Below are 27715 nucleotides of genomic sequence, written 5' to 3' on the forward strand. Positions count from 1 at the left end.
GAGGGCATTTTCACTGCTAGCAAGCCATTTTTATAAAGTAGCAATAATAAACTAATCAGAATCCTGTCTTGACTCCTCCTCTAGCCTGTCTCTAAATATGTTCCTCACTATAGCTGGTAATTAGCTGATCCAAAATGAATCAGCATATCATGTGTAAAACTCAGAAATCTGGTGATTACACACTGATATTACCGCCTTTGTAGCCAGGTAGTATGTTACCGCCGTTGTAGCCAGGTAGTATATTACCGCCGTTGTAGCCAGGTAGTATGTTACCGCCGTTGTAGTCAGGTAGTATGTTACCGCCGTTGTAGCCAGGTAGTATATTACCGCCGTTGTAGCCAGGTAGTATGTTACCGCCGTTGTAGCCAGGTAGTATGTTACCGCCGTTGTAGCCAGGTAGTATATTACCGCCGTTGTAGCCAGGTAGTATGTTACCGCCGTTGTAGCCAGGTAGTACGTTACCGCCGTTGTAGCCAGGTAGTATGTTACCGCCGTTGTAGCCAGGTAGTATGTTACCGCCGTTGTAGCCAGGTAGTATGTTACCGCCGTTGTAGCCAGGTAGTATGTTACCGCCGTTGTAGCCAGGTAGTATGTTACCGCCGTTGTAGCCAGGTAGTATGTTACCGCCGTTGTAGCCAGGTAGTATATTACCGCCGTTGTAGCCAGGTAGTATGTTACCGCCGTTGTAGCCAGGTAGTATATTACCGCCGTTGTAGCCAGGTAGTATATTACCGCCGTTGTAGTCAGGTAGTATATTACCGCCGTTGTAGTCAGGTAGTATGTTACCGCCGTTGTAGCCAGGTAGTACGTTACCGCCGTTGTAGCCAGGTAGTACGTTACCGCCGTTGTAGCCAGGTAGTATGTTACCGCCGTTGTAGTCAGGTAGTACGTTACCGCCGTTGTAGCCAGGTAGTACGTTACCGCCGTTGTAGTCATGTAGTATGTTACCGCCGTTGTAGCCAGGTAGTATATTACTACTGTTGTAGTCAGGTAGTATATTACTGCTGTTGTAGTCAGGTAGTATATTACTGCTGTTGTAGTCAGGTAGTATGTTACCGCCGTTGTAGCCAGGTAGTATATTACTGCTGTTGTAGCCAGGTAGTATATTACTGCTGTTGTAGTCAGGTAGTATGTTACCGCCGTTGTAGCCAGGTAGTATATTACTGCTGTTGTAGCCAGGTAGTATGTTACCGCCGTTGTAGCCAGGTAGTATGTTACCGCCGTTGTAGCCAGGTAGTATATTACCGCCGTTGTAGCCAGGTAGTATATTACCGCCGTTGTAGCCAGGTAGTATGTTACCGCCGTTGTAGCCAGGTAGTATATTACCGCCGTTGTAGCCAGGTAGTATGTTACCGCCGTTGTAGCCAGGTAGTATGTTACCGCCGTTGTAGCCAGGTAGTATGTTACCGCCGTTGTAGCCAGGTAGTATGTTACCGCCGTTGTAGCCAGGTAGTATGTTACCGCCGTTGTAGCCAGGTAGTATATTACCGCCGTTGTAGCCAGGTAGTATATTACCGCCGTTGTAGTCAGGTAGTATATTACCGCCGTTGTAGCCAGGTAGTATATTACCGCCGTTGTAGTCAGGTAGTACATTACCGCCGTTGTAGCCAGGTAGTACGTTACCGCCGTTGTAGCCAGGTAGTACGTTACCGCCGTTGTAGCCAGGTAGTACGTTACCGCCGTTGTAGCCAGGTAGTACGTTACCGCCGTTGTAGCCAGGTAGTACGTTACCGCCGTTGTAGCCAGGTAGTACGTTACCGCCGTTGTAGCCAGGTAGTACGTTACCGCCGTTGTAGCCAGGTAGTACGTTACCGCCGTTGTAGCCAGGTAGTACGTTACCGCCGTTGTAGCCAGGTAGTACGTTACCGCCGTTGTAGCCAGGTAGTACGTTACCGCCGTTGTAGTCATGTAGTATGTTACCGCCGTTGTAGCCAGGTAGTATATTACTACTGTTGTAGTCAGGTAGTATATTACTGCTGTTGTAGTCAGGTAGTATATTACTGCTGTTGTAGTCAGGTAGTATGTTACCGCCGTTGTAGCCAGGTAGTATATTACTGCTGTTGTAGCCAGGTAGTATATTACTGCTGTTGTAGTCAGGTAGTATGTTACCGCCGTTGTAGCCAGGTAGTATATTACTGCTGTTGTAGCCAGGTAGTATGTTACCGCCGTTGTAGTCAGGTAGTATGTTACCGCCGTTGTAGCCAGGTAGTATATTACTGCTGTTGTAGCCAGGTAGTATGTTACCGCCGTTGTAGCCAGGTAGTATATTACTGCCGTTGTAGTCAGGTAGTATATTACCGCCGTTGTAGTCAGGTAGTATATTACTGCTGTTGTAGTCAGGTAGTATATTACTGCTGTTGTAGTCAGGTAGTATGTTACCGCCGTTGTAGTCAGGTAGTATATTACTGCTGTTGTAGTCAGGTAGTATGTTACCGCCGTTGTAGCCAGGTAGTATATTACCGCCATTGTAGTCAGGTAGTATATTACTGCTGTTGCTTACAATAAGTAATGAAAGGTTTCATTAAAATATATTCAATGAAGTCAAACTGAAGCATTTGAGAGGTAGTGCCGAACAATCAGTCATTCTCAGACCACCACTCAAACCTTGTATTCTATTCAAACGCTACATTAAATGCATTTTTTCCTCATCTATAACACTTAAGCAACCAGTAAGCATTCTGCTGAACCAAAACAGTATCTATGAATCTCAAATGAAAGGCTGTGGTAGTGAATTTAATTGAGTTAACCCCAATCAATGGAGAGTGCTGTTGGATTGTCAGTTAAGAGTCAATTCATAAGATGCACTTCATAAATGCAATCCATTATCATGGGGGAGTCACATAGATTAGAGCTTCCTCTATGTCAAGCATGAGCACACAGCCGGCGAACCTCAGTAGTGAACTGGCTGTAGAGATATGTATTGTTAACCATCCCTCCTTAAAACATCAAACTATGGCTACCATCCCAAACTGCCTGATATACCATCATCGATTCTTACCACTAGGCTCTTGTTGACCTTTGGTATTTGGTATTTTATTACGATACCCATTAGCTGTTGCAAAAACAACAGCTACTCTTCCCGGGTTCCACACAAAACATGACATAATACAGAACATTAATAGACAAGAACAGCTCAAGGACAGAACTACATACATTTTTGTCATAGATATTAGGGATTTGAATAGCTTCTAGCACCCACTGGCCCTAAGAGGAGTCATGTGACTACAGCGGTGATGGGTCAAAAATTGACCTCCAGATGAAAAGAGCGTTCATCTCACCTCCCAAATCTGGCACTCTTCCTGAAGCACTGGTAGGAGCTGTGCTCCATGGAGAAGGCCACTGTGTCACTGTACCCCAGGGGAGGTCTCTTCAACCTGGGGGAGGAGAGGAGGATGACTGTCATACATTTTGTACATATTTGGTGTCACAGAGAGAGGCACCAAGAGATACAGTGACAAGAGGAAGATGGACCACAAGATCTGAGGGAATTAAAAGACAAAGTCTCTCTGCAGTCCTGTTCTGTCCTTATTGGGTAGGCAGAGCGACAGACAAGAGGACAACAGAAAAGAGCGAGAGACAGACAAAGAGAGAAGGGGTGGTAGATTGCTGGAAACCAGACAACGGAAGATTGAGACGGCCGTCTGAAAGCGAGTACATTGTGTTCTGGTTTGGATGAGGCGATTACAATATATTACATTACAGTCCCATCACTCTGCTGTGGATAGTCACTCTCTCCAACGCTCTATTGAAATAATCACAGTGATTAATACTGTGTAGATGTCATTTCAGGTGACAGTTTTGAGGTGACCCAGTTTTTGTAAATACATCCCATATTTATTTTCCCTTTTGTACTTATTTGCACATCGTTACAACACTGTATACAGCCATAATATGACATTTGAAATGTCTCTATTCCTTTGGAACTTTGAGTGTAATGTTTACTGTTCTATTTATTTGATTTTTAGCTATTTCACTTGCTATTTATTATCAATTGTTTAGTCATTATTATTATAAATCATTATTGTTATTATTACTACTGTAGGCCCATTTAATAATCTAAACCGTTTTTTTTAAAATAGCCTATGCAAAAAGAGTTTGTTTCATTTTGTTGAGACATTTTCATTGGCTAAATCAAGTTCAAACTTTCTTTAATTTTGTGCTCCGTATTTAGATGAAGGTTAAAAGTAGGCCTGTTGTAAAAGAAATAGCATTAGCCTATTGCTGTCATTTGTTGGGTAGGCAATCGACTATGTTGATAATTAATTTAATGCCACAATATAAGAACCTGCCTGTATTTTCCCTATAAACAATGCCTTGACTTACTTTTGATATTAAAGTTAAGCAACTTTTGTGAAGGTTTGGTGTGGTATGGCTATTATTAGGCTTAGCTACAGCAGGCCTATGAAGGCAGAGTGCACCAGAACTCCAAATGACTCTGACAGTTGAACTTGAGGTGAAGAAGAATTCTTTAGGAGAGTTACTAACAATATAATGGTTCTCTTTATAAAAATACACTACCGTTCAAAAGTTTGGGGTCACTTAGAAATGTCCTTGTTTTTTAAAGAAAAGCACATTTGTGGCCATTAAAATTACATCAAATTGATCAGAAATATAGTGTAGACATTGTTAATGTTGTAAATGACTATTGTAGCTGGAAATGGCAGATTCTTTTATGGAATATCTACATAGGCGTACAGAGGCCCATTATCAGCAACCATCACTCCTGTGTTCCAATGGCACATTGTGTTAGCTAATCCAAGTCTATCATTTTAAAAGGCTAATTGATCATTAGAAAACCCTTTTGCAATTACTTTAGCATAACTGAAAACTGTTGTGTTAATTAAAGAAGCAATAAAACTGGTCTTCTTTAGACTAGTTGAGTATCTGGAGCATCAGCATTTGTGGGTTCGATTACAGGCTTAAAATGGGCAGAAACAAAGGACTTTCTTCTGAAACTCGTCAGTCTATTCTTGTTCTAAGAAATTAAGGCTATTCCATGCAAAAAAAAAAACGCTGTGTACTACTCCCTTCACAGAATAGCTCAAACTGGCTCTAACCAGAATAGAAAGAGTGGGAGGCCCCGTTGCACAACTGAGCAAGAGGACAAGTACATTAAAGTGTCTAGTTTGAGAAACAGACGCCTATGTAGATAATCCATTAAAAATCAGCTGTTTCCAGCTACAATAGTCATTTTAAACATTAACAATGTCTACATGTCTATATATCTTTATGTACATATTCTTTATCCCTTTACACTTGTGTGTATAAGGTAGTAGTTGTGGAATTGTTAGGTTAGATTTCTTGTTGGTTATTACTGCATTGTCGGAACTAGAAGCACAAGCATTTCGCTACACTCGCATTAACATCTGCTAACCATGTGTATGTGACAAATAAAATTTGATTTGATTTACACTGTATTTCTGAGCAATTTGATGTCATTTTAATTGACAAAAAACATTTGCATTTCTTTCAAAAACAAGGACATTTCTAAGTGACCCCAAACTTTTGAACGGTAGTGTACATTCTAAGCGAACATTTATGAATTAGCCTCCTTCTGTACGCCTATTTACCATCACAAACCGACGCAAATAAAGAGAATGTCTTCACTGACATTTTCAACCTTTCCCTGACCGAGTCCGTACTACCTACATATTTCAAGCAGACCACCGCAGTCCCTGTGCCCAATAACACTAAGGTAACCTGCCTAAATGATTACCGCCCCATCGCACTCACGTCGGTAGCCATGAAGTGCTGTGAAAAGCTGGGCATGGCTCACATCAACAGCATCCTACTAGATACCCTAGACCCACTGCAATTCGCATACCACCCCAACAGATGACAAAATCTCAATCACACCTCCCTTTCCCACCTGGACAAAAGGAACACCTATGTGAGAATGCTGTTCATTGACTACAGCTCAGCGTTCAACACCATAGTGCCCACGAAGCTCATCACTAAGCTAAGGACCCTGGTTCCTCTGTGTTTGTGCTTTCACTTGCAGATTGGGGATAGGTGGAGCTGATTGGGTCGTTAAGGTGACAAGTTGCACCCCTCTCTCTCTCTCTCAGCACTAATTTGTTTTGTGATCTGGTTGATTTTGTTTTTTGATTAGGTGCACCCTTCAACACTTACACACATTTTACCTTCATCCATGTATCTCCATTACGCCCTTCACATGCTTACTTTCACACTTCACAGGTTAGATTTCCTTTGTAGTTTTATACTTTATTACTCCTTAACTGCCAACGTGTTGTCTCTCTTGCTTGTCACCATCTAAGAGCCAGGTTGTGACAGGCACGACAACACCTTTTCCCCCTCAAGAGACTGAGAAGATTTATCATGGGTCCCCAGATCCTCAAAGTTCTACAGCTGCACCATCGAGAGTATCCTGACCGGTTGCATCACTGCCTGGTATGGCAACTGCTTGGCATCTGACTGTAAGGCGCTAGAGGGAAGTGCAGTGCGTACGGCCCAGTACATCACTGGGGCCAAACTTCCTGCCATCCAGGACCTATATAATAGGCGGTGTCAGAAGAAAGCCCCAAAAATTGTCAGAGACTCCAGTCACATAGACTGTTTTCTCTGCTACCGCACGGCAAGCAGTACCAGAGCACCAAGTCTATGACCAAAAGGCTCCTTAACAGCTTTTCTAACCCCAAGCCATAAGACTGCTGAACAATTAATCAAATGGCCAACGGACTATTTACATTGACCCTCCCCCTCCATTTGTTTTGTACACTGCTGCTACTCGCTGTTTATTATCTATGCATAGTCACTTCACCTCTACCTACATGTACAAATTACAGACTAACCTGTACCCCTACATACTGACTCGGTACCCCTTTACATAGCCTTGTATTTTATTGTGTTACTTATAATTTTTTACTTTAGTTTATTTGGTAAATAGTTTAACTCTTCTTGAACTGCACTGTTGGTTAAGGGCTTGTAAGTAAGCATTTCACAGTAAGGCAAATAAAGTTTGATTTGATTTAAGCATGGTCCAAACACACCATGACAGTTGTGAAGAAGGCACGACAACACCTTTTCCACCTCAGGAGACTGAAAAGACTTGGCATGGGTCCCCAGATCCTCAAAAAGTTCTACAGCTGCACCATCGAAAGCATACTGACCGGTTGCATCACCGCCTGGTATGGCAACTGCTCGGCATTGACCGCAAGGCACTACAGAGGGTAGTGCGTACAGCCCAGTACATCACTGGGGCCAAGCTTCCTGCCATTCAGGACCTATATACACGGGGCTATTAGAGGAAGGCCCAAAACAATGGTCACCCAAGTCATAGACTGTTCTCTCTGCTACAGCATGGCAAGTGGTACCGGAGCACCAAGTCTAGGTCCAAAAGGCTCCTTAACAGCTTCTACCCCCAAACCATAAGACTCTACCGCCCCTTTGTTTTTACACTACTGCTATTTGCTGTTTATTATCTATGCATAGTCACTTTACCCCTACCTACATGTACAAATTACCTTGACTAGCCTGTACTCCCGCACATTGACTCAGAACTGGTAGTCCCTGTATATAGCCTCATTGTTATTTAGTGCTACTTTTTTTATATATTTTCATCAAACTGCATTGTTGGTTAAGACCTTGTAAGTAAGCATTGCACGGTAAGTTCTTACACCTGTTGTATTCGGCGCATGTGACAAATAAAATTTGATTTATATCTGAATAGCAGTAGTAGCCTGACAAGTATAAAGTAAGTAATCCATGTCGATGTCGGGAAACATGGCGCCAGCATCTCTTTCCTTCTCTCTGTGTCTCTAGGACTAAGCTTCTCTCTTAATATTTATTTAGTAAATATGAATATCACACAGTGGAAGCCTAGGCATATAGGCCTACAGTATATGTATGCAATGCACTGATGCATTTATCGCTCAAATCTCGGACAGCTGAACCGTAAGGTGGACCACTATTGTTTTAGGAAGTAAAAACCAATATAACAGACTATAATGTTTTGAATATGTTACACATTAAGGACACGTAGCTGCAGATCACTTGGCCAATATCACTTGTTTATTGATGGCGTGGCAGCACCGATTTGGAGGTTTCCTTTTCTCTCTCCCCTTCTTTTGGATCTGAACAGGTTTTTCGGATGCAAACCAGCAAGGGTATGTTTCCCCGGTCCTTTACGGAACAGGTCTGTCTGTCCTCGGGTACATTCAGAACAGGTCTGTCTGTCCTCGGGTACATTCAGAACAGGTCTCAATATTTTCTTTTATTATTTATGCATATCGTGGTCAGGTGGGAAAGCCACAGATCCAACTTTTTGGACCTGTAAAGACCTCTAGCTGGTTGTTATCTGCTCTCAGCACTAAAATGGATTTAGACAATAAAAAGCATCTCTGTCTCTCTCTCTCTCTGAGACAGAAAGGAAGAGAGAGACAGATACAGAAGAAAAACAGAGACCGAGAGACAGAGACAGCATGAGTCGACAGAGCGGCTGGGTCCCTGACGGTTAAGTGTTTTTATTAATGTAATTGTAAACACAATGAGACAGATATGAAACACCATGACACACGAGGGGCTTGTCAGTGAGGATGCTGCTAAGGGCGTGCTGTGTGTGTGTTATTACCTCTCACACAGGTGGTGGCTACAGTTAACCAGGATGTGCATACAGTGAACACAGACCACACCCATCAGCACCAGGCAAAGAGGCCCCACCTGGAGAAATAAACACACACAAAGAACAGACTGTGAACATACTGACAGTAACGTCAACACCAACTGAAACCAGACAGGAACACTACAGCAAACATCAGTCCATAGTAGTGCAAAAGCATCAGATATAACCCTGAGAAATAGGCTACTTCTCACTTACACACAACCAGTAGTGGGATAGCGCTGTGATATTCTATGTATGTCACGGAAAACATAATTTCACATAACTGTGTTGTGATTTATTTTAATAGTAATTTTGCCCTGTTCAGTTTTGTCCTTCACACACAAGATCTCTCTGTCATGTGACATGATCACACCATCATTATGAGACAGCATAAAGGAGGGGAAATTAAGCAAGAGGATACACAACAACATTTTGGTTCCCTTCTCAACCTAGATACAATACTAGCACTGGAACATCATCTAGTCTATGGAGCCTGCCGATTCTGTGGGGAAAGTCGAGCAAACGCAATGTAACCCCGGCAACGTCATAAATGTGACATGCAGGCTATCACTGTTTCACTGGTATGGTAGCCGTGTCAGACACATTCTATAGGAAGAGAGACAGCAGATTCTTTCAAACAACAACTTTAATATAAGATTTGCAAAAATGAAGCAATCAACCATCACTAAGAACAGTCAGAGGTGAAAGCGCTACGAACAAGATCTCTCTCAGCTTTTATAGAAAAGTCCAACCTCTTTGTCTATGTGGCAGTTAGCAGATGTCTGCAAACAAGGGTGACGGAACATAGTGTTTGAAAGGCATTTAGCTTGTCTGTGTAGATTAAGATAGATGATGTTGCCACCATTGTCTGTTCCTTCCTGCATGTTTCCATACAGAGGAGTTCCTACAGACAGTACAAACGGGATGTTACACACTGCAGGCTCTTATCTGTACGCCCAGACTTATAACTAAGTCATACAAGACAACAAGCCTGCATCAGGGAAAAAACACTAGCATTAAACAAAGGACAATTCTCTAAGTAAAAACAGCATAGCATGTCTAATTTAGTCATTTTACACGACAAGTGATCTGTGCCTGCTGTTGGTCTGAAGCTAACCTCGTTCTCAGTCTCAATTGCAACAGAGCCAGCTGGTAGACGAGATTAGTCTGAAGTGTACAAATTGACCTGATTGTCCTTTCAAATAATGACATTTGTCTAGCATGATCATATCCTCCTTTGTCCGTTTAGCAAATGGAGGATTCACAGGAAAGATATGAGACAAACTGATCTGAGATCAGCCACTAGCCAGTGCCACAGCTGCACAGCAGGCAGACACACAGGCAGGTTTATACCATGTTGCTGAAGCATTGGTGGTGGAGACTAGTTTGATGAACACCTCACTAGCTGATTAAGCAGGCCTTGCTTCAGAAAAGAAACTGCAGCAATCTACGGATTCAAATATTCATCTGATATCACATCCATGACACAAACAGACACATGATTGTGTAATTGCACACTCACATCCATGTGTAATACTCAGAGATAACAATTGTGTGCCCTGCCCAGTTAGCAGGGGCAAACCAGGTCAATAAACATACAAGTCTACATACAACTTACTATGACCTTTGAACTGTATGACACAGAGGCCCAAATATAAAACCCCAAATCAACTTAACATGAGCCAGGATCCACAGCAGGGAATCATTGTCTGTAGACAGAGGAGTCTAGCAGGTCCACTGACACCACTTACAATGACTCCTAACTCTTCCACAACACTACATTAACACACCTGAAGGCTTGGAGCTTAATGCCTATGTGTGTATTCATTTGTACAAGGTGTGTTAATTTCTGCTCCTCTATTGTACAGACTGGTCCAGTAAAACACACAAACTGAATTGCTGGTTAAATCAAACAATGGAATCGTGAGAATGATCTTATCATGTGTTTTATATAATTACTTCCAATGAACATTCAGATCAGAGATGATCATGTAATACATATTTATGCATAACCCATATTCATGCCCAGTCCATTACTGTTTCTTGCCTTGCTTTTCTGTTAAAGCATTAGCGAATCCCAATCATTTTTACCAACCAATATCAATGATGTATAATGCAATGCTGTAGGCATGACACATTGCGCAAGTTCTCTCAGTAACTTTACAACCAAGGCCAAGTTTTCTGAAACACTTCTTTGCCAATATAGTGGGTTCCCAGCCTTTTCTCTGCCTTGACTCTCACAAGAGAATGTTTTGGTTTATTCAGTAGAAAAAAATAAACAATCTTACAATGTACTTACAGCAGTACACAAGGACACTAATGTAATGTAAAGTGTGACCCAGCCCTGTTTGTGTTATGGTGTGCAAAGTGTAAAGCGGAAGGTAGCCTAGTGGGGACGAGCGTTGGACCAGTAACCGAAAGGTCGCTGGTTTGAACCCCAGAGCCGACTCTGTGAAAAATCTGTTGATGTGCCCTTGGAGTAAGGAACTTAACCCTAATTGCTCCTGTAAGTTGCTCTGGATAAGAGCATCTGCTAAATGACTCAAATGTAAATATCCTAGTGCGACATAAGTTACTCACTATGACCCCTGCGTTGCGTACTGCCAGGGGAAGACCCAGCAACCCAGTTCCAATGTTCCCCTTTAGCAGGTGGATGAGAGCCTGAGTAAACCTGTGGAACACAAAGAGGGTTCGGATTAGGGGTCCACTCTGAGACCAATGTAATTTGATCTTGAATGGCATGGGAGTCAAACTCAATTCCTGATGGGCCTCAGTGTTCACTATCACAGACCTGCAGTACAACAACTCTAACCACTAATAGAGAGTGCCTCTACGTTTCAGAATCTGGCATTTGAAGTGTTTCATGGTTGAGAGGTGTGTTAATTTACGTGATGCCCTGGTGGCTGTTGCCCAGCTCATAGTGTCTGACAGGCAGCAGCTCTGGATCCTGGTCCTCTTCAGAGTTCTCCTCCTCCTGCCCTCCTCCTCCTCCAGGGTTCTCGATGAGGGGTGTCATCACCTCCATGTCTGGAAGGGTTAACCAGGAGGTTAGAGGTTAAGGTCAGTCACTAGTTCACAGTGTTCCTTAATCTAATGGTTCCTCCCAAATCGAGCCCTAAACACCTAGCCCCTAAGCATCTGAAAAGATAGGATAGGTAATAGCTATATTTTTAACACCTTTCATGAAGTAGTGTATTAGTATACAAAAGATTAAGAACACCTGCTCTTTCCATGATATAGACTGACCAGGTGAATCCAGGTGAAAGCTATCATTCCTTATTGATGTCACTTGTTAAATCCACTGTGGTATTATTTAAGATACTCTTTGAAGAGGTAGGGTTTCAGATGTTTGGCCAGGGTAATGACAGGGGGCAAAGATCAGTTATTCATTCTATTGCAATCGTATTCTTTAACCTTTGAGCAGGTTCACTCATGGCAACCTCAACCTCCAGCCACACACAGGGAAAAGAGAAGAGACCATGCCTTGACATTGAATATCAATGGACTGTTGACATTGAAATACTACCAGCTAAATGTATTATCAGACTGACTCAATTGTAAATTATAATTATGTGCTCTCTTTGTCCTTGAGAATGTGGTCTCAACACTAAGAGCTGGTCTAACACCATGCCCAAACCAGACATGCGAGTGCGCCCACGATGCTCAAATTGATTTTGTCCCCCCACACCAAACGCATACACGACACGCAGGTTGAAATATCAAAACAAACTCTGAACCAAATATATAAATTTGGGGACAAGTCGAAAAGCATTAAACATTTATGGCAATTTAGCTAGTTAGCTAGCTTGCTGTTGCTAGCTAATTTGTCCTGGGATATAAACAGTGAGTTGTTATTTTACCTATAAGGTCCTCTACTCCGACAATTAATCCACACATAAAACGGTCAACCGAATCATTTCTAGTCATCTCTCCTCCTTCCAGGCTTTTTCTTCTTTGGACTTTATATGGCGATTGGCAACTAACTTTCATAATCGACTTGTCCACAAATTAATATAATTGGTTCAGAGTTTGATTTGATATTTCAACCTGCGTGTCGTGATCGCGTTTGGTGTGGGGGGACAAAATCAATTTGCGCACATCCAGTTTGGGCATGGTGTAAGTCTGAGGCAGCAAAAAGGTGTACTTTTTTGTAGAGCAAGCGAGAGGTTGTGGCTCACTCACTGTTGGAACAATTTAGAGAATACTTTAGCTGCCTGTGTCAGATCTATTTAAACCACTTAAAACCAGTCCGCTAACGTTCTTCACTAACATACAAAGAAGAACATTGAGGTGGAAGCTCAAGGCTATAAAGACACTACATCATGGACTCTTATTTCACAGGATCCATTCTTTTTCTTAACGCTCAGATCAGATGCAATGCAAAGTGTTGACAAAGATGCCATGCAAAGTGGTGGAACCAGGAGTGTCAGTCAGCAAGCGTTGAATCTCCAGTATAAGTCTCTCATAATGTTATGCTAATAACCACTGGATTATTACTATCATACTAGTATTATTACTAAGAAATGTCATATTGGTAGTTCATTTAATGAGTGTCTCTTTAACCTTCAATAGATTAATAGCAAAGTCTTTAAATGGTTGTTGGACAGCACAATATTGTATGGGCTGCTCTAGTCCACTGGTTCCCAACCATTTTTGCTTACTGCACCACCAACTGAATTTTGCTCTGCCTGGAGTAACCCTGAAGCACCCCCTCATGTTCATTTTACCACGAGACCTATGGTCTCATGAATCTTCTCAAGTACCCCCTGTGGACAGGCCTAGTACCCCTTGTTGGGAACCACTGCTCTAGTCTCGCACCAAAAAAAGAGGCTACTGTGAGGGAGGGAATAAATAGCACGGCTGAATCTGTTTCCACCAAAACGTTGAAATGACAGTTGTTCCCTTTAATTCCAACCCATAAATCCCAGCGTCATCATCATTCCCAGAGAGGCTAGTAGCTACCTAGCTGTTGCGAAGGCATCCTCCACCGGGCATCTGGGCAGCAGTCGACACAGACAGTCCTGTCACTGTGTGGCGGTTAGCCCTGGCCAGGAAAGGGCGAGATGGGTAGGCGTGCAGTTGGTCTACTGATACGATAATATATGGAAACATGAACAATGTTATTGATTCATCTTCACAACGCTATTGACACGTTGTCATTTGGCTTGCTCGTAGTAGACACCAGCAAAATCCGTGATATTACAGACATTGTAGCTAACTAAACTAATAGCAGCTTAGGCCTATCGCATAATATATTGCAACGTATCAAAACATAACGTGCAATTCACTGGTTTTGTAGTAAAAGTTGTGGGCTAAAATATGCCGTCAATGTAAGAAACGGGGTAAATCAGTGCTATTCTTGTTCGAACGAACAGACAAAAAATAGAACGTAGCCAGCTATCAAATCTGTAGCCGTGCTATTATGGATACACTATAACAATGACAGCAGTGCTATCAATTTAACGTGGCTCTATGAATGATGTTAATGTTAGTTAGAGCTAGTTACGTTGTAGTCTAGTCATAAGCAGTGTGGGGTTCTGAATGATCCTACCAAACTGTCTCGCGGTTCAGTCAGGGCAATGATAACTTGCTACTTCGGTCGAAAGCTCTGTCAAAACCCAAACGTTCCTGTCGAGACGTTCTGTTGTTCTTTTTGGATGGATGTTGAAATGACGGGAACACTTCCATTGAGTTTATGAAATCATAGCTGTCCTCTTTGGTTACAATTTCATTACAAGGTTGAAATTCTCCGGATTAGAAGGCGTAGAACAGCATATTTTCCTTAGCCGACGAGATGTGGGAAACGTCACACCCGCTACAATTGTCAACCCGGGAGGGGGGAGTCTTAAAGGAAACGTGTCCACATATTTACGATGCCTCTTGCAGTTGTGAAGTTTTTTCGCTTCGTGCCTGAAGTAGCCCTAATTAGAGTTGGGTTGACAGTCATCAACTCTTCAGCCCTGGCTGGCTGGATCCCTTGCAGTGATGCAGTCCCTGTACAAATCTGATGACATGTGAGCTGAACTAATGGCCTGGTCCCATATTGGAACAGTGCAGTACAATAGTGCAGCTATTTTTACACACATGACCAGCCTGGTCTCATAGACTAGACGTAACATAGTAAATATAAATCCGGGATACTCAGTGCCATATAGACCCTTTCTATGTTTGCAAACATTGCCGCACAAGGGCGATGTGTGCAAGTTGGTGGCAGAGCAAGGGGGTTTATAGAACACCAGCAACAACAACAAAAAGCCTCTATTTACATGTTGCTTATGAGTGCATTTCACACTACTTTTGGTTTATAATTGGATTTTAAGGCTTGTATAAATGTCTTTCTTAATATGTTTGTCATCATTGCAAATCAACTGCATTATACTTTTTTTTTAAACACTTAAACTTCAACCAGTAAAATGTCTCTTTGTAGCAAAAGCTAGCCAGTCTACATCAATGAGTGTTAGAATTCTAGCTAACAACTGTTGCATCCAAAATAGTTATTTTGCAAAGACCACAACCAAATATAATCTTGGCGACTGTTCAAGCAAGAATCAAAACATCATTGTAAGAGTATGAGAACCCCAAAAAGTTGTTTTGTTTAGAAGTAATAAAAACGTAAATCTAGGCTATGATGAATGGGCGCAGATGGCAATGGCTTTCTTACTGCCGTCAAGAGTCACGCGTATCTGTCAGTGTGTCGCGTATGGCAAAAGGGTCTACACTAAATGGGGTGTTCAGATGTACATACAGAATAATATGAAATTATCTGAGACCAGGTTGTAGCCCAGCAAGCAACCGGTCACACTCACACAATCTACTGTATGTACCTATATGTACCAGACCAATGTTTCCGCTGTACTCATTTTGCTGTGGGGGTGCGCCACGGCAAAATCATTGCCACTACGCAACCAAAACAATATGGAACATGAAAAAATATTTCTGCTGAGACGCATTGAAGATGCTAGAACATTCCACATGTACTTTTCCTCTGCAAACAAAACAAGTAATTAATAGAAAAATCAAACAACCCCATGGTATAATAGTTGATCAATTTACCTAGTCGGCTTGTTGTTGTGTTCTATGCTAGATAAATATTCCTCTATTGGCACATTCATGTTATAAGTGCCACAGGGAGGGAAACATGAATTCTGACAAGCAGTCAATGCACAACAATTCTTGCAATTGCAAAAACAGCAGTTTTAATGGCTTTTGTTAAAAAGAGAGGAATCCCAGCTTTCTATTCCTGCTTTATTTATCAACTCCTAAATATGAGCAAACTGAGCCTTTTTAAACACAGGGTTTTTAGCAGAAGAATGGTTAAGCATGAGGGGAGAGTGGGGCTAAATATAACACCGGTCAATCGTAGGGTGACTTGGGGTACAATGCCTCTCTACCTTAAAATAATTTCTTTGGAATGACTTAAATTGTGATGAAACAGATATTTTTTGTTGAGCAAGAGTATTGGAAACCAAGGAAAGTGTTGGGGGGGAATCTTTATATGAAGTGGTTTCTGTGAGAAGTACAGGCAGGGGACTTTTTACCTCAGGTGGCGAGTTACCCTAAGTTACCCTAACAGGTAGGCCTACATTACATTCAGTGTTTATGCAAGTGTTTTGGGTCATAAAATTCATCAATATGATAACTAGTTAAAGGATCACATTTGAGATCTGGCTAATGATTTTGAGTTGAGGCTCAAGAGTGGCGCAGCGGTCTAAGGCTCTGCATCTTAGTGCAAGAGGCGTCATTACAGTCCCTGGTTTGAATCCAGGCTGTATCACATCTGGCTTTGAATGGGAGTCCTGTAGGACGGTGCACAATTGGCCCAGCGTCGTCTGGGTTTGGCCGGGTAGGCCGTCATTTGTAAAAAAAAATATTTGTTCTTAACTGACTTGTCTAGTTAAATAAAGGTGAAATAAAAAAATGTAAATGCACAATAGGGTAAATGGAGATAGGCTGAAGCATGGGGTTGCCTATTTATTTGCACTTTGCTGCATCAGTTGGGCTAAAGGTGATAATGTTTATTGCTAATAGCATACCTGATATTATGGACCATGCATAGGCCATATTCTGTACATGACCCAATAGGTTAAAATATTTTTTACTAATAATTTAACCAATGTGTTATTGGGTTAATTTCTGTAGGTGGAAATTCTATTTTAGATGGTGTCAGCATACTTATTTCATTTCGGAGTAGAATGTCCTCTTAAAAAGTCACCTGAACTGAGCTCCTCAGTCCTATAATTTTTATGTAGAAGGACCATCTTAACAATTACCCAAACTTAACAGACATAATACCAGATGTCTAGGGGTGTCTAGCCATCCCATCAACAGAGGGCCTGGCTAGGCATAACCACTAAAAACAAATAAACTCTAGTCCAGGGCTTAAATGACGGAAAGGGTTCTCTGCTCTAGTGGTGTAGGAGCTGCTGTCCGTTACAGTCCAAACTACTAGGGTGTCAGCTGGCTGAAACTAGGGGGAACACCTGACTGCTTAGCTAATAGGGCACCAGGGACACCTGCGTGTCTGGTGACAGGGGAGCTAAGGACAGTGGCACCTAAAGGCCTGGCAACATGGCCTGACTAATAACCCACGGCAGGACACTGTGGCAAGTAAAGGCTGGCAGACAGGTCCTACTACATGGTCCAACAGGTCTCCAACAACTGACTCAGAGGATGTTGGGGCTACCAGCAGGGAATCTGTACTAGGGGCAGACTTGTCAGAGGAAACAGTCTCTGGGGCTGACACAGTCTGAGACTCAAAGGAGGGAGTGCTCTGGGCTCCATTGGCAGGAGCTGGCTTGATCCTTAGAGCAGGGCCAGGTAGTAGCTCTACGGCGGACAGCCTAAAAGGCTCAGGCTCTGACTGAGACTCCCCAACCAGATTAGCCAAGGACCTCCAGACCAAGGGAAACTGAGTCTTAGGGTCAGGAGCCAGATCTGAGCTGATAATCGGGCTGACAGCAGGGACAGACATGTTCTCCAGAGAAGGCAGCAGAGCTCCCCAAGCAGGGTGTGACTGTGGACCCTGGGCTAGAGCTGCAAAGGGTTCTCAACAACTGGCAGGTTGGGGCTCCCCGGCTGAGCCAGGGTGGACCTCACAGGCAGGGACTAGCAGAGGTTGCAGGCGAGATGACTGAAAGACCCAGAATTCAGGGTCGAGCTCTGGCCTCAGGAGGCGTCGCTGAAGGTCTCCGATGAGGAGCAGGCGGAGGCTGCCCCATAGGAACAGAGAAAACCTTGCTGGCAAGGAATGGATGGGACCTCAGGGCGGCGGCTAAAGCGGCCCCTGTGGAGGAAGCAGTGGTGGGCTCCCCAACGGAGCCGGTGTCTGGAAGCCAGGGCCAAGTGGAGGGCACGTTGCTGGAGATGAATTGGGCTCCTCATCAGGAGCAGGTGGGGGCTTGTCGTTGGCTACTGGCGAAGCCCCCCTAACTGAAACAGGGATGACTCTTAGTCTAAAGCCAGGTGGTGGCCCCTGGGCTGCAGCTGGTAGGAGAGATACTGAGACGAGCTGAGGATCCCTGGGCTGCGGCTGGTGGCAACCAGGGAGATGCTGGCTGATGATCTGTTTCAACGGCGGTCTGTGGGCCTGTGGCTGCAACACGATGGTTCTCTGTTGCAGAATCTGGTGACCTGAAGACAGGGCCAGGTTGTACCTTTAGGTCCAGCTGGGCTGCCCGGGTAGCAGGCAGCGGGTCTAAGATGATGGAAACAGGCTGGGCCCTCATGGATGGAGAACGCTGCTCCTCATGCCTGGCAGACAGTGAGTCTGACTTGACAGGGGTAGGCTGAGCTCCTATAGCAGGAACAGACAGGAGGCTGGAGCACGGGGTAGGCTCGGCCCCATAGTCAGTGGCATACAGGATCCTGAGGGAAGAATGGGTTAGCTTTGTAGAGATCAGCAGTAACCCTGGGGAAGGTGGCAGTCTGGGCCACATCTTCAGTAGCTGGTCTGGGCTCCAGGACAGGGTAGGCAGCGCCCCTGTGGCTGGAGCAGCTAAAGAGCACCTCGTTGATTAACTTCAGCTCTGTAGCAGGAGCGGGTGGCAACTCTGGAACAGTGGCTGGCTGCAGGCTACTGTTGACTGATGGGTCCTTCGTGGTGGCAGACTGAAACACCTTGTCAGGAACAGGCTGGATACCCATGCTGAGGGCGAACTGAGAACCAATGGCAGGGACAGGTAGACACACCATGGCACCATCAAGGGGCTGATATTCCACACTGGGAGTGTCTAGGAGCTGACAGGTAGGTATTTCTCTTAGCTGGACCACTGGTGGAAGAGTAGCCTCCTGACAGGTGGAGTGAGCACCGGGACTGAGGGAACTCATAGCTGCTGGAGGAGGCTCTTGGTAGCCGCACTATAGGCTTGGAGTCACTCTGATGACATGGCAGTAGTGACTCAACACATGCTGGAGACCACGTTGGGGGGGGGGGGGGGGGGGGGGGGTCAGGCCACTCACTGTTGTCATACTGTCCATCACAAGCCGTATCTTCTTCGTTGGGTGATGGCTTTGTATGTTCAACCAGCTCTGACGCGGGCCGTGGTGGTGTCAGCTGAACTTTATCTGCTGGAAGGATACCTCGGCATGAGGGCACTGTAGGGGCTGGCTTAGTGGGAGAGACTAGCTATAGACTGGGATGTGAGCTGTGGCAGCACGGAGAGGAGAGTCTCGGCGAGCTGTACCATCTCTTCTTGTTTCTCACGTAGCTGAGTGGGCCTGACCTGCATAGCTCGCTGGGACTGCTGCAGCTGGCCTCTATCTTGCTCAATGTACTTTCTCACTAGCTCGTGCTGTGTAGGTGGCTTCCTGTGTTCCCAGGGACTGTTGTAGACCATGGACAGACCTCTATGTTGCTCCTTACTCTGCTTACTGTGGCTCATCCTTCTGCTCATCCTTCTGGTCCCGTGTGGCTCAGTTGGTAGAGCATGGCGCTTGCAACGCCAGGGTTGTGGGTTCAATTCCCATGGGGGGACCAGGGTTCAATTCCCACGGGGGGACCAGGATGAATATGTATGAATTTTCCAATTTGTAAGTCGCTCTGGATAAGAGCGTCTGCTAAATGACTTAAATGTAAATGTAAAATGCTCTCGTGGGTCAGAGGAGGGTTTAGGATGGCCCTGTACTCTCTGAAGGTCTCCCACTCATCTGGAGTTGTGTCCCATCTGGCCTGGCTGGAGAGGAAGGGGCTGGGTGGAGTGAGGGGTGTCATCTTGGCAGCTCCCTCCATGCGAGGCTGAAGGTCATCTTGTCCATGTACATACTGTCCTGTGCTCGTATAACCTGGATAAGGTGAGGATTGGTGCCTTGGATGATCAGACCAGGTCCAGGCTTCACCGGTAACTCGCTGCATCTTGATCCAGGAGTAAACACCTTTATCCGGCTTGAACAGAACACATTGTTAGTGAGGACTTGGTGGACTGTATATTCTTTAGGTTAGGTCTTACTTTATCTGTTCGCTCCCATGTGCTGGTAAGGGCACAGATGACAGACAGATCCATACTACAGTATGACAGTAGTATGGATGGGCTAGGGCACTTAGTGGTCTGGCAACTTGCTTCAACCAGTGTGTCTGTGTGGTCTGCAAGTAAAGAGATAAATAAAGATACAATAGTAAATGACAGAATACTATCTCCAATTCACATCTCTTATAAACAACATAACATGACTATGATGACTTAATGCTATACAGGACCATACAGTGCAATGCAACTTGACTGTGACTGCACTAATTTGAGATCAATGGGGTGCCGCCGTACTTGTACTACAAAACATAGCACCATCATATTCAGTACAGGGCTACAACTGCACAATGAACTTAAATTCCTAGAAACAGTGAAATACAATGTAATACCCATATAATGATGTACTATACACGTATACAATTACAGGGTATATAAACAACGCACTGGGGGACATTATTCTTTACAAATACAGGGTTAAATGTACGAAATGATATGACAACTAAAACAGTGCAAACCAGCTCACAATAGCTAAGTGGCTCGCAGTATAAACTACTAATTAGCATAACCGTAAATCTGACATTATCGTCGCAGAGTGCATCTTCAGACATAAACCGCTGAAAGATATGAAATATGTACTTGCATATCAACAAGGACGCACACTGGCCTTGGCTAACACAATAAAACCTAACTGGTGGGAAAACACAAGGATGGCTGGAACTTTCTCTCACTTAACTTCTCTCGAGCTGATCTTCTCTGAGCTGGAGATCGCCCAGCATGCTCTGCTTCACTTCGCCAGTGGGCGGAGCTACAGCTCTGATATGAGGAACTAACATTACTGATATGATTAACCAATTGGATATGACAAAATTGGGGAGAAGAAAGGGGGGGACATATAATAAATTAACCAGTGGTGTAAATTAGTTAAGTAAAAAACTTGAAAGTACTACTTAAGTTGTTTTTGGGGTATCTGTACTTTACTTTACTATTTATATTTTTTACAACTTTTACTTCACTACATTCTTAAAGAAAATTATGCACTTTTTACTCCATACATTTTCCCTGACGCCCAAAAGTACTCATTACATTTTGAATGCTTAGCAGGACAGGAAAATTGTCTAATTCACACACTTATCAAGAGAACATCCCTGGTCATCCCTAGTGCCTTTGATCTGGCAGACTCGCTAAACACATGCTTCGTTTGTAAATGATGTCTGAGTGTTGGAGCATGCCCCTGGCTATCAGTAAAACAAAACAACAAATTATGGTGCCATCTGGTTTGCTTAATTTGAAATTACTTATACTTTTACTTTTGATACTTAAGTATATTTTAGCAATTACATTTACTTTTGATACTTAAGTACATTTAAAACCAAATACTTTTAGACTTTTACTCAAGTATGATTTTACTGGGTAACTTTCCCTTTTACTTGAGTTATTTTCTATTAAGGTAGCTTTACTTTTATTCAAGTATGACAATTGGGTACTTTTTCCACCACTGTGATTAACTACAAATACTTCACAGCCTTTTGTACACCATCAGGTGCATAATCATGACACTGTAAAATACTGCTACAAGTTTGTCTATGATTGACACTGTCACAAGGTTGTTGTGCATATGATTCAGTGTCCTAGTGAGGGGAGAGAACAGCACTTTCACCAAGAGGCCTACAGTACTATGAGCTGACCTATCCAAGTGGTTGGTTTCTATAGAGAGGCCTACAGTACTATGACCTGACCTATCCAAGTGGTTGGTTTCTATAGAGAGGTCTACAGTACTATGACCTGACCTATCCAAGCGGTTGGTTTCTATAGAGAGGTCTACAGTACTATGAGCTGACCTATCCAAGTGGTTGGTTTCTATAGAGAGGCCTACAGTACTATGACCTGACCTATCCAAGTGTTTGGTTTCTATAGAGAGGTCTACAGTACTATGACCTGACCTATCCAAGTGGTTGGTTTCTATAGAGAGGTCTACAGTACTATGAGCTGACCTATCCAAGTGGTTGGTTTCTATAGAGAGGTCTACAGTACTATGACCTGACCTATCCAAGTGGTTGGTTTCTATAGAGAGGTCTACAGTACTATGACCTGACCTATCCAAGTGGTTGGTTTCTATAGAGAGGCCTACAGTACTATGAGCTGACCTATCCAAGTGGTTGGTTTCTATTGAGAGGTCTACAGTACTATGACCTGACCTATCCAAGTGGTTGGTTTCTATAGAGAGGTCTACAGTACTATGAGCTGACCTATCCAAGTGGTTGGTTTCTATAGAGAGGTCTACAGTACTATGAGCTGACCTATCCAAGCGGTTGGCTTCTATAGATTGCATTGTGTACATGACTTTATAGGGTAGAGCATCATTCTTATGATGAGGTTTTGATGAGGTTTTGACACTGTGCCTGTAACTATACTAAACAAAAATATAAACGCAAAATGCAACAATTTCAATGATTTTACTGCGTTACAGTTCATATAAGCAAATCAGTCAATTGAATACAGGCCCTTAACTATGGATTTCACATGACTTGGCAGGGGAGCAGCCATTTTTATTTGTTATTTGTTTTATTTTACCTTTATTTAACTAGGCAAGTCAGTTAAGAACAAATTCTTATTTACAATGACGGCCAAACCCTAGCCCGGACGATGCTGGGCCAATTGTGCGCCACCCTATGGGTGGGCCAGGGAGGACATAGGTCAGCCCACTGGGGAGCTGGGCCCAGCAAATCAGTATTAGTTTTTCCCCACAAAAGGGCTTTATTACAGACAGAAATACTCCTCAGTTTCATCAGCTGTCCGGGTGGCTGGTCTCAGATGATCCCGCAGGTGAAGAAGCCGGATGTGGAGGTCCTGGGCTGGCGTGGTTACACGTGTTCTGCGGTTGTGAGGCTGGTTTGGACATACTGCCAAATTTTCTAAAATGACATTGGAGGCAGCTTATGGTAGAGAAATGAAACTGCAATTCTCTGGCAACAGCTCTGGTGGACATTCCTGCAGTCAGCATGCCAATTGAGACATCTGTGGCATTATGTTGTGTGACAAAACTGCACATGGCCTTTTATTGTCCCCAGCACAAGGTGCACCTGTGTAATGATCATGCTGTTTAATCAGCTTCTTGAAATGCCACACCTGTCAGGTGGATGGATTATCTTGGCAAATGAGAAATGCTCACTAATAGGGATGTAAACACATTTTTGCATAACATTTCTGAGAAATAAGCTTTTTGTGTGTATTTCAGGGATCTTTTATTTCATTGAATTTAAAAATCGGATCAACACTTTACATGTTGCGTTTATATTTTTGTTCAGTGTAAGTTATATAAAGAACGTAGCATATGGGTGACCTGCATGGTTTTAAACTGGAGGTTGAAGAAAATAAATAAAGATAAATCCACTAGTGAACACTGACTGTACTCCTTAATATACCAGGCACTTTTTTTCATCACTATCAACAAATTAAGAAATAGCACTGAGTCATTCTATGTGTTTTCAACATTTGGCCAAATATTACATTTAGCAAAAAGTGTATTTATCCAAATTTAACTAAATCTGCTGAATACAGAATCAATCTGCTTTATTATTATAGTTATGATTCATTGATCGCTCAATACGTCACCATACATTAATTATTCATAGAATTCATCATTTGATTCAGATATTAACTGAGGATTGCTTTACAGTACTTCCAAGTTGAAAGGCTGAACTAGCTATTGTCACCTCCACTGTGGCAGGCAAATTGGTAGGAAAATATGAGCTTATAATTTATCTCAAAAGGCTGTTCAATGACTAGTGCTCCAAATGTAAATTATGCATCTATATATTTTGTCCGTATCCTGTGTTCATTGTCTGTCTGTGTATTCTGTTTATTGTGGCAGCACCATTCCACCGAGTCAAATTCCTGAACATGCAAATGTATTTTGCAAATAAAGGTGATTCTGATCTATACTCTCTCTTGTCTTTGAAATCCGGTCCTCTAAAAATAATCTGACTTTCAAAAGCCATTAATCAGTTTGTCACATCTAAGATTTAATGTAAGACTGGAGTAGAGCTCTTCTCAGAATTGCATTTGCTCTATACATATCGGTTCAATTGGCATGCAAAATCAAATCAGTTTTCAGCTAAGCTGACTAAGACAGGAGGCCTAAACACTTGCTACAGGCCGGACACATTGTGAAGCTATAACTAGACGAGGCAGACTATTCTAGCCAGAGACAGTTAATGACAGTGTAATAAATAACACATTTTCTGTAACAATAAACAGAAGATTTTCACAAAACATTTTGAGGTGCTCCCTCCTAATGTGAAGGCTTTTCACTACAGCTGTATCTGACCAAGTCACTCTGTGCTCTTGTGTATGTCAGTGCATGTGCGTGTCACCTTCATGAACTGTTATTCCAAAAGCTTTTCCCATTTCTTGTCTGCCCAAATCGAGAGATATGAATCAGAGACTAAAATGATCTATTAAAATTAGCAACATTACCAAATGGCTTTAATATGTTCATCTACGGGGAGTTAATCTTGTAAATAGTTCTTAATTGAACTATGGTTGAATTATGGTAGTTGCGGATAATTGCAGACTAACAGTTCCCATTTCTTATTAAAACATGCTGTTTCAGAGGTCAACAAATTTCGATTTTGTAGTGGAAAAACTTGCAGGCCAATTAAATTTGCCCTTTAAAGTCAGCCATTATACTTGTTTAGTAAACTTAGCTGAGGTCAATGACCAACAATCGAAAGCAACACAGTGTTGACAGATGTGATTCCCTGTCATTTGTAACAGCACTGAACCTAAAAACACCATTTACGTTTAAATACACTCCCTCAGGGTTGTCCTCCATCACAACAATAAACAATTATCCACAAGTTCATTTAAAACCAAATGGAATGAAGAAAAGCTATCAGTACCAAGTTTCATATCCAATACTTGTTTGCTTCTTCCAATTGGAAATTAATTGGTTGTGAAAGAGAGATGCTCTCAGATAGACATTGAGAGGGTGTGGTAGAGAGGCTGAGTAACACTGAGTGCTACAGAGAGAGAGAAAGACAGAGGAGGACAGAGTAAGAAGGATACTGTTGTGCCCTTTTGACAACACCATGCCCGACCTAAACCTTACTATGGTAGTTTGGATATTTTCTTTTCACATTGACTTTTCTAGAATGGTTCTGTTCCTTAGCAGTGCTCTTCATAATGCATGTGAGTGAGTGAGTGAGTGAGTGAGTGAGTGAGTGAGTGAGTGAGTGAGTGAGTGAGTGAGTGAGTGAGTGAGTGAGTGAGAGAGTGAGAGAGTGAGAGAGTGAGAGTGAGAGAGAGAGAGAGAGAGAGAATGACTCCTATGACCATGGTAACATCTGCTTGGGGTCACTAGCTGCACCCCTGTTGGGATACACTTTAAATTAGGCTAGACCATCTCTACACTACTTTGCCTGATCCTATCTGTTGGAGACAAATCCAAACTTTGTAATTAACTTCCTTGAACCGAGGCTGAAGAAACAGACTTTTCCTAATTTCATACTTATGTCTTTTAAGCGCTCTTTGTGCAAGACCAGAAAAACAATATAATTTCTTCCTCCCGGTTCTCTCGCTCGAACTGTCATTTCTCGCATCCCAAGAGCCAGACAAATTGGAGAATTTTGGGGGGGGATCTTTAGGGACCCCAGACAAATTCAGTGACCTATCATGTTAGTATTTGAAATTACTTTCTGTGATGATAATGAAATTGTCATTTTCAGCCTATTGCAAGTTTAATTATAGCCTTATTATTTCCCATTAATTAAAGGTGAAATGTAATTGGACAGGTGGCTGGTGGCTGGTTCCACTTGCAGCTGGATGGTCTCATCTAGCTGGAGAATGCCCATGCACCCCTGAAATGGAACTCCAGGGTTTGATAATAATGAAGCTTCTCATTTTCGTCCTTCTTTATTTTAATTCATCTAGCTACTCCCCTCCTGTGTGATTTACACATGCCACTGGGAGAAAGTGTTTTGCTTTTCCCAAACTTCCTCTCGGTTTGTGTCTGTAGCAAAAGTGAGTTTACTCTAAGACCACACAAGTTGAGGCTGAGGTAAGTTCAACAAGTGGGCACACAACTTGAATGCTAGAACCAAGGTAAACGTGGTCCACCAGGGTCCGAAACTTGGGTATCCTGTGTGCCACAAGACTGTGTTATCCCTCTGAGCTAAACCACATACAGAACTCCATGACAGTCTGAGCCAATCCCTTTGAAGTCTGACTCAATGTAAACCCACACGAAGTAGGTTGTGTGTGTTGGGGGAGTGCTCGGGGTGACACTCAGAAATATCTATTCATTTCTACTTCAAAGCAAATTAAACCTTGACAGAGGTTTACCTTCAAGGGACTGCAGGGACTATCGGTGGGAGTTATTAATATGAAAAAATACATTATTTGATCAATTAGGATTAAGACACAATTTCACAAGCAGCTATTAATTTCTTGAAACAGGAAAGGGCCTTCCCCAAACTGTTGCCACAAAGTTGGAAACACAGAATCATCTAGAATGTCATTGTATGCTGTAGCGTTAAGATTTCCCTTCACTGGAACTAAGGGGCCTAGCCCGAACCATGAAAAACAGCCCTAGACCATTATTCCTCCTCCACCAAACTTTACAGATGGGACTATGCATCTAGGCAGGTAGCGTTTTCCTGGCATCCGCCAAATCCTAGACGTTTCCACTTCACAATAACAGCATTTACAGTTGACCGGGAAGCTCTAACAGGGTAGACATGACGAACTGACTTGTTAGAAAGGTGGCATCCTATGACGGTGCCACGTTGAAAGTCACTGAGCTCTTCGGTAAGGCCATTCTACTGCCAATGTTTGTCTATGGAAATTGCATGGCTGTGTGCTCGGTTTTATACATCTGTCAGCAACGGGTGTGGCTGAAATAGCCAAATCCACAAATTTAAAGGGGTGTTCACATACTTTTGTATATATAGTGTATGTGTAGTGTAAATATATCACAAGTATGTGATGTATTGTTGTCTCTACCTTCTTGCCCTTTGTGCTGTTTTCTGTGCCCAATAATGTTTGTACCATGTTTTGTGCTGCTACCATGCTGTGTTGTCATGTGTTGCTGCCTTGCTATGTTGTTGTCTTTGGCCTCTCTTTATGTAATGTTGTCTCTCTTGTCGTGATGTGTGTTTTGTCCTATATTTATATTTTTTATCCCAGGTCCCGTAGGAGGCCTTTTGCCTTTTGGTAGACCTTCATTGTAAATAAGAATTGGTTCTTTAACCTTTATTTAACTAGGCAAGTCAGTTAAGAACAAATTCTTATTTACAATGATGGCCTAGGAACAGTGGGTGAAACTGCCTTGTTCAGGGGCAGAATGACAGATTTTTGTCAGCTCGGGGATTCGATCTAAGAACCTTTCGGTTACTGGCCCAACGCCCTAACCACTAGGCTAACCTTTACTTCTTAACTGACTTGCCTAGGTAAATAAAGGTTAAATAAAAGAAAAAGACTGCAGGTATTAATGTTTAAAGAAAGGAGTGTATATATTTGGCCTGGCGAAGCGGTTTTATGCGCTTACTGAATGGAAGCTGATAATTGTGAGTTTTTTACTCTGCTGGTCTCGGGAAGAAATTACAAGTCCTCACTGTCCGAGACAGCGTCAAGA

The 27715-nt window shown here is 42.9% G+C and overlaps 1 protein-coding gene across 3 annotated transcripts in view; it reads right to left on the reverse strand.

Moving 5' to 3' along the window:
• Nucleotides 1-14438, reverse strand: part of slc36a4 (solute carrier family 36 member 4) — a 252781-nt gene extending 238343 nt beyond the window's left edge. Inside the window, exons 1-6 of one of the 3 annotated variants that reach the window (XM_038961057.1) lie at nt 14172-14438; nt 13583-13664; nt 11509-11647; nt 11201-11291; nt 8591-8679; nt 3279-3374 (exon numbers count right to left, since the gene is read on the reverse strand). In XM_038961057.1, the coding sequence (XP_038816985.1) occupies nt 3279-3374; nt 8591-8679; nt 11201-11291; nt 11509-11647; nt 13583-13601 (434 nt within the window). In that variant the 5' untranslated portion in view covers nt 13602-13664; nt 14172-14438. Of the gene's footprint in view, nt 1-3278; nt 3375-8590; nt 8680-11200; nt 11292-11508; nt 11648-13582; nt 13708-14171 lie in introns of all 3 variants that reach the window. The other 2 variants (XM_038961056.1, XM_038961055.1) reach the window with 2 other exon arrangements.
• Nucleotides 14439-27715: the final 13277 nt, after the last annotated feature.

This window comes from Salvelinus namaycush, chromosome 23 (genome assembly GCF_016432855.1).
Source record: "Salvelinus namaycush isolate Seneca chromosome 23, SaNama_1.0, whole genome shotgun sequence".
Classification (NCBI taxonomy): domain Eukaryota; kingdom Metazoa; phylum Chordata; class Actinopteri; order Salmoniformes; family Salmonidae; genus Salvelinus; species Salvelinus namaycush.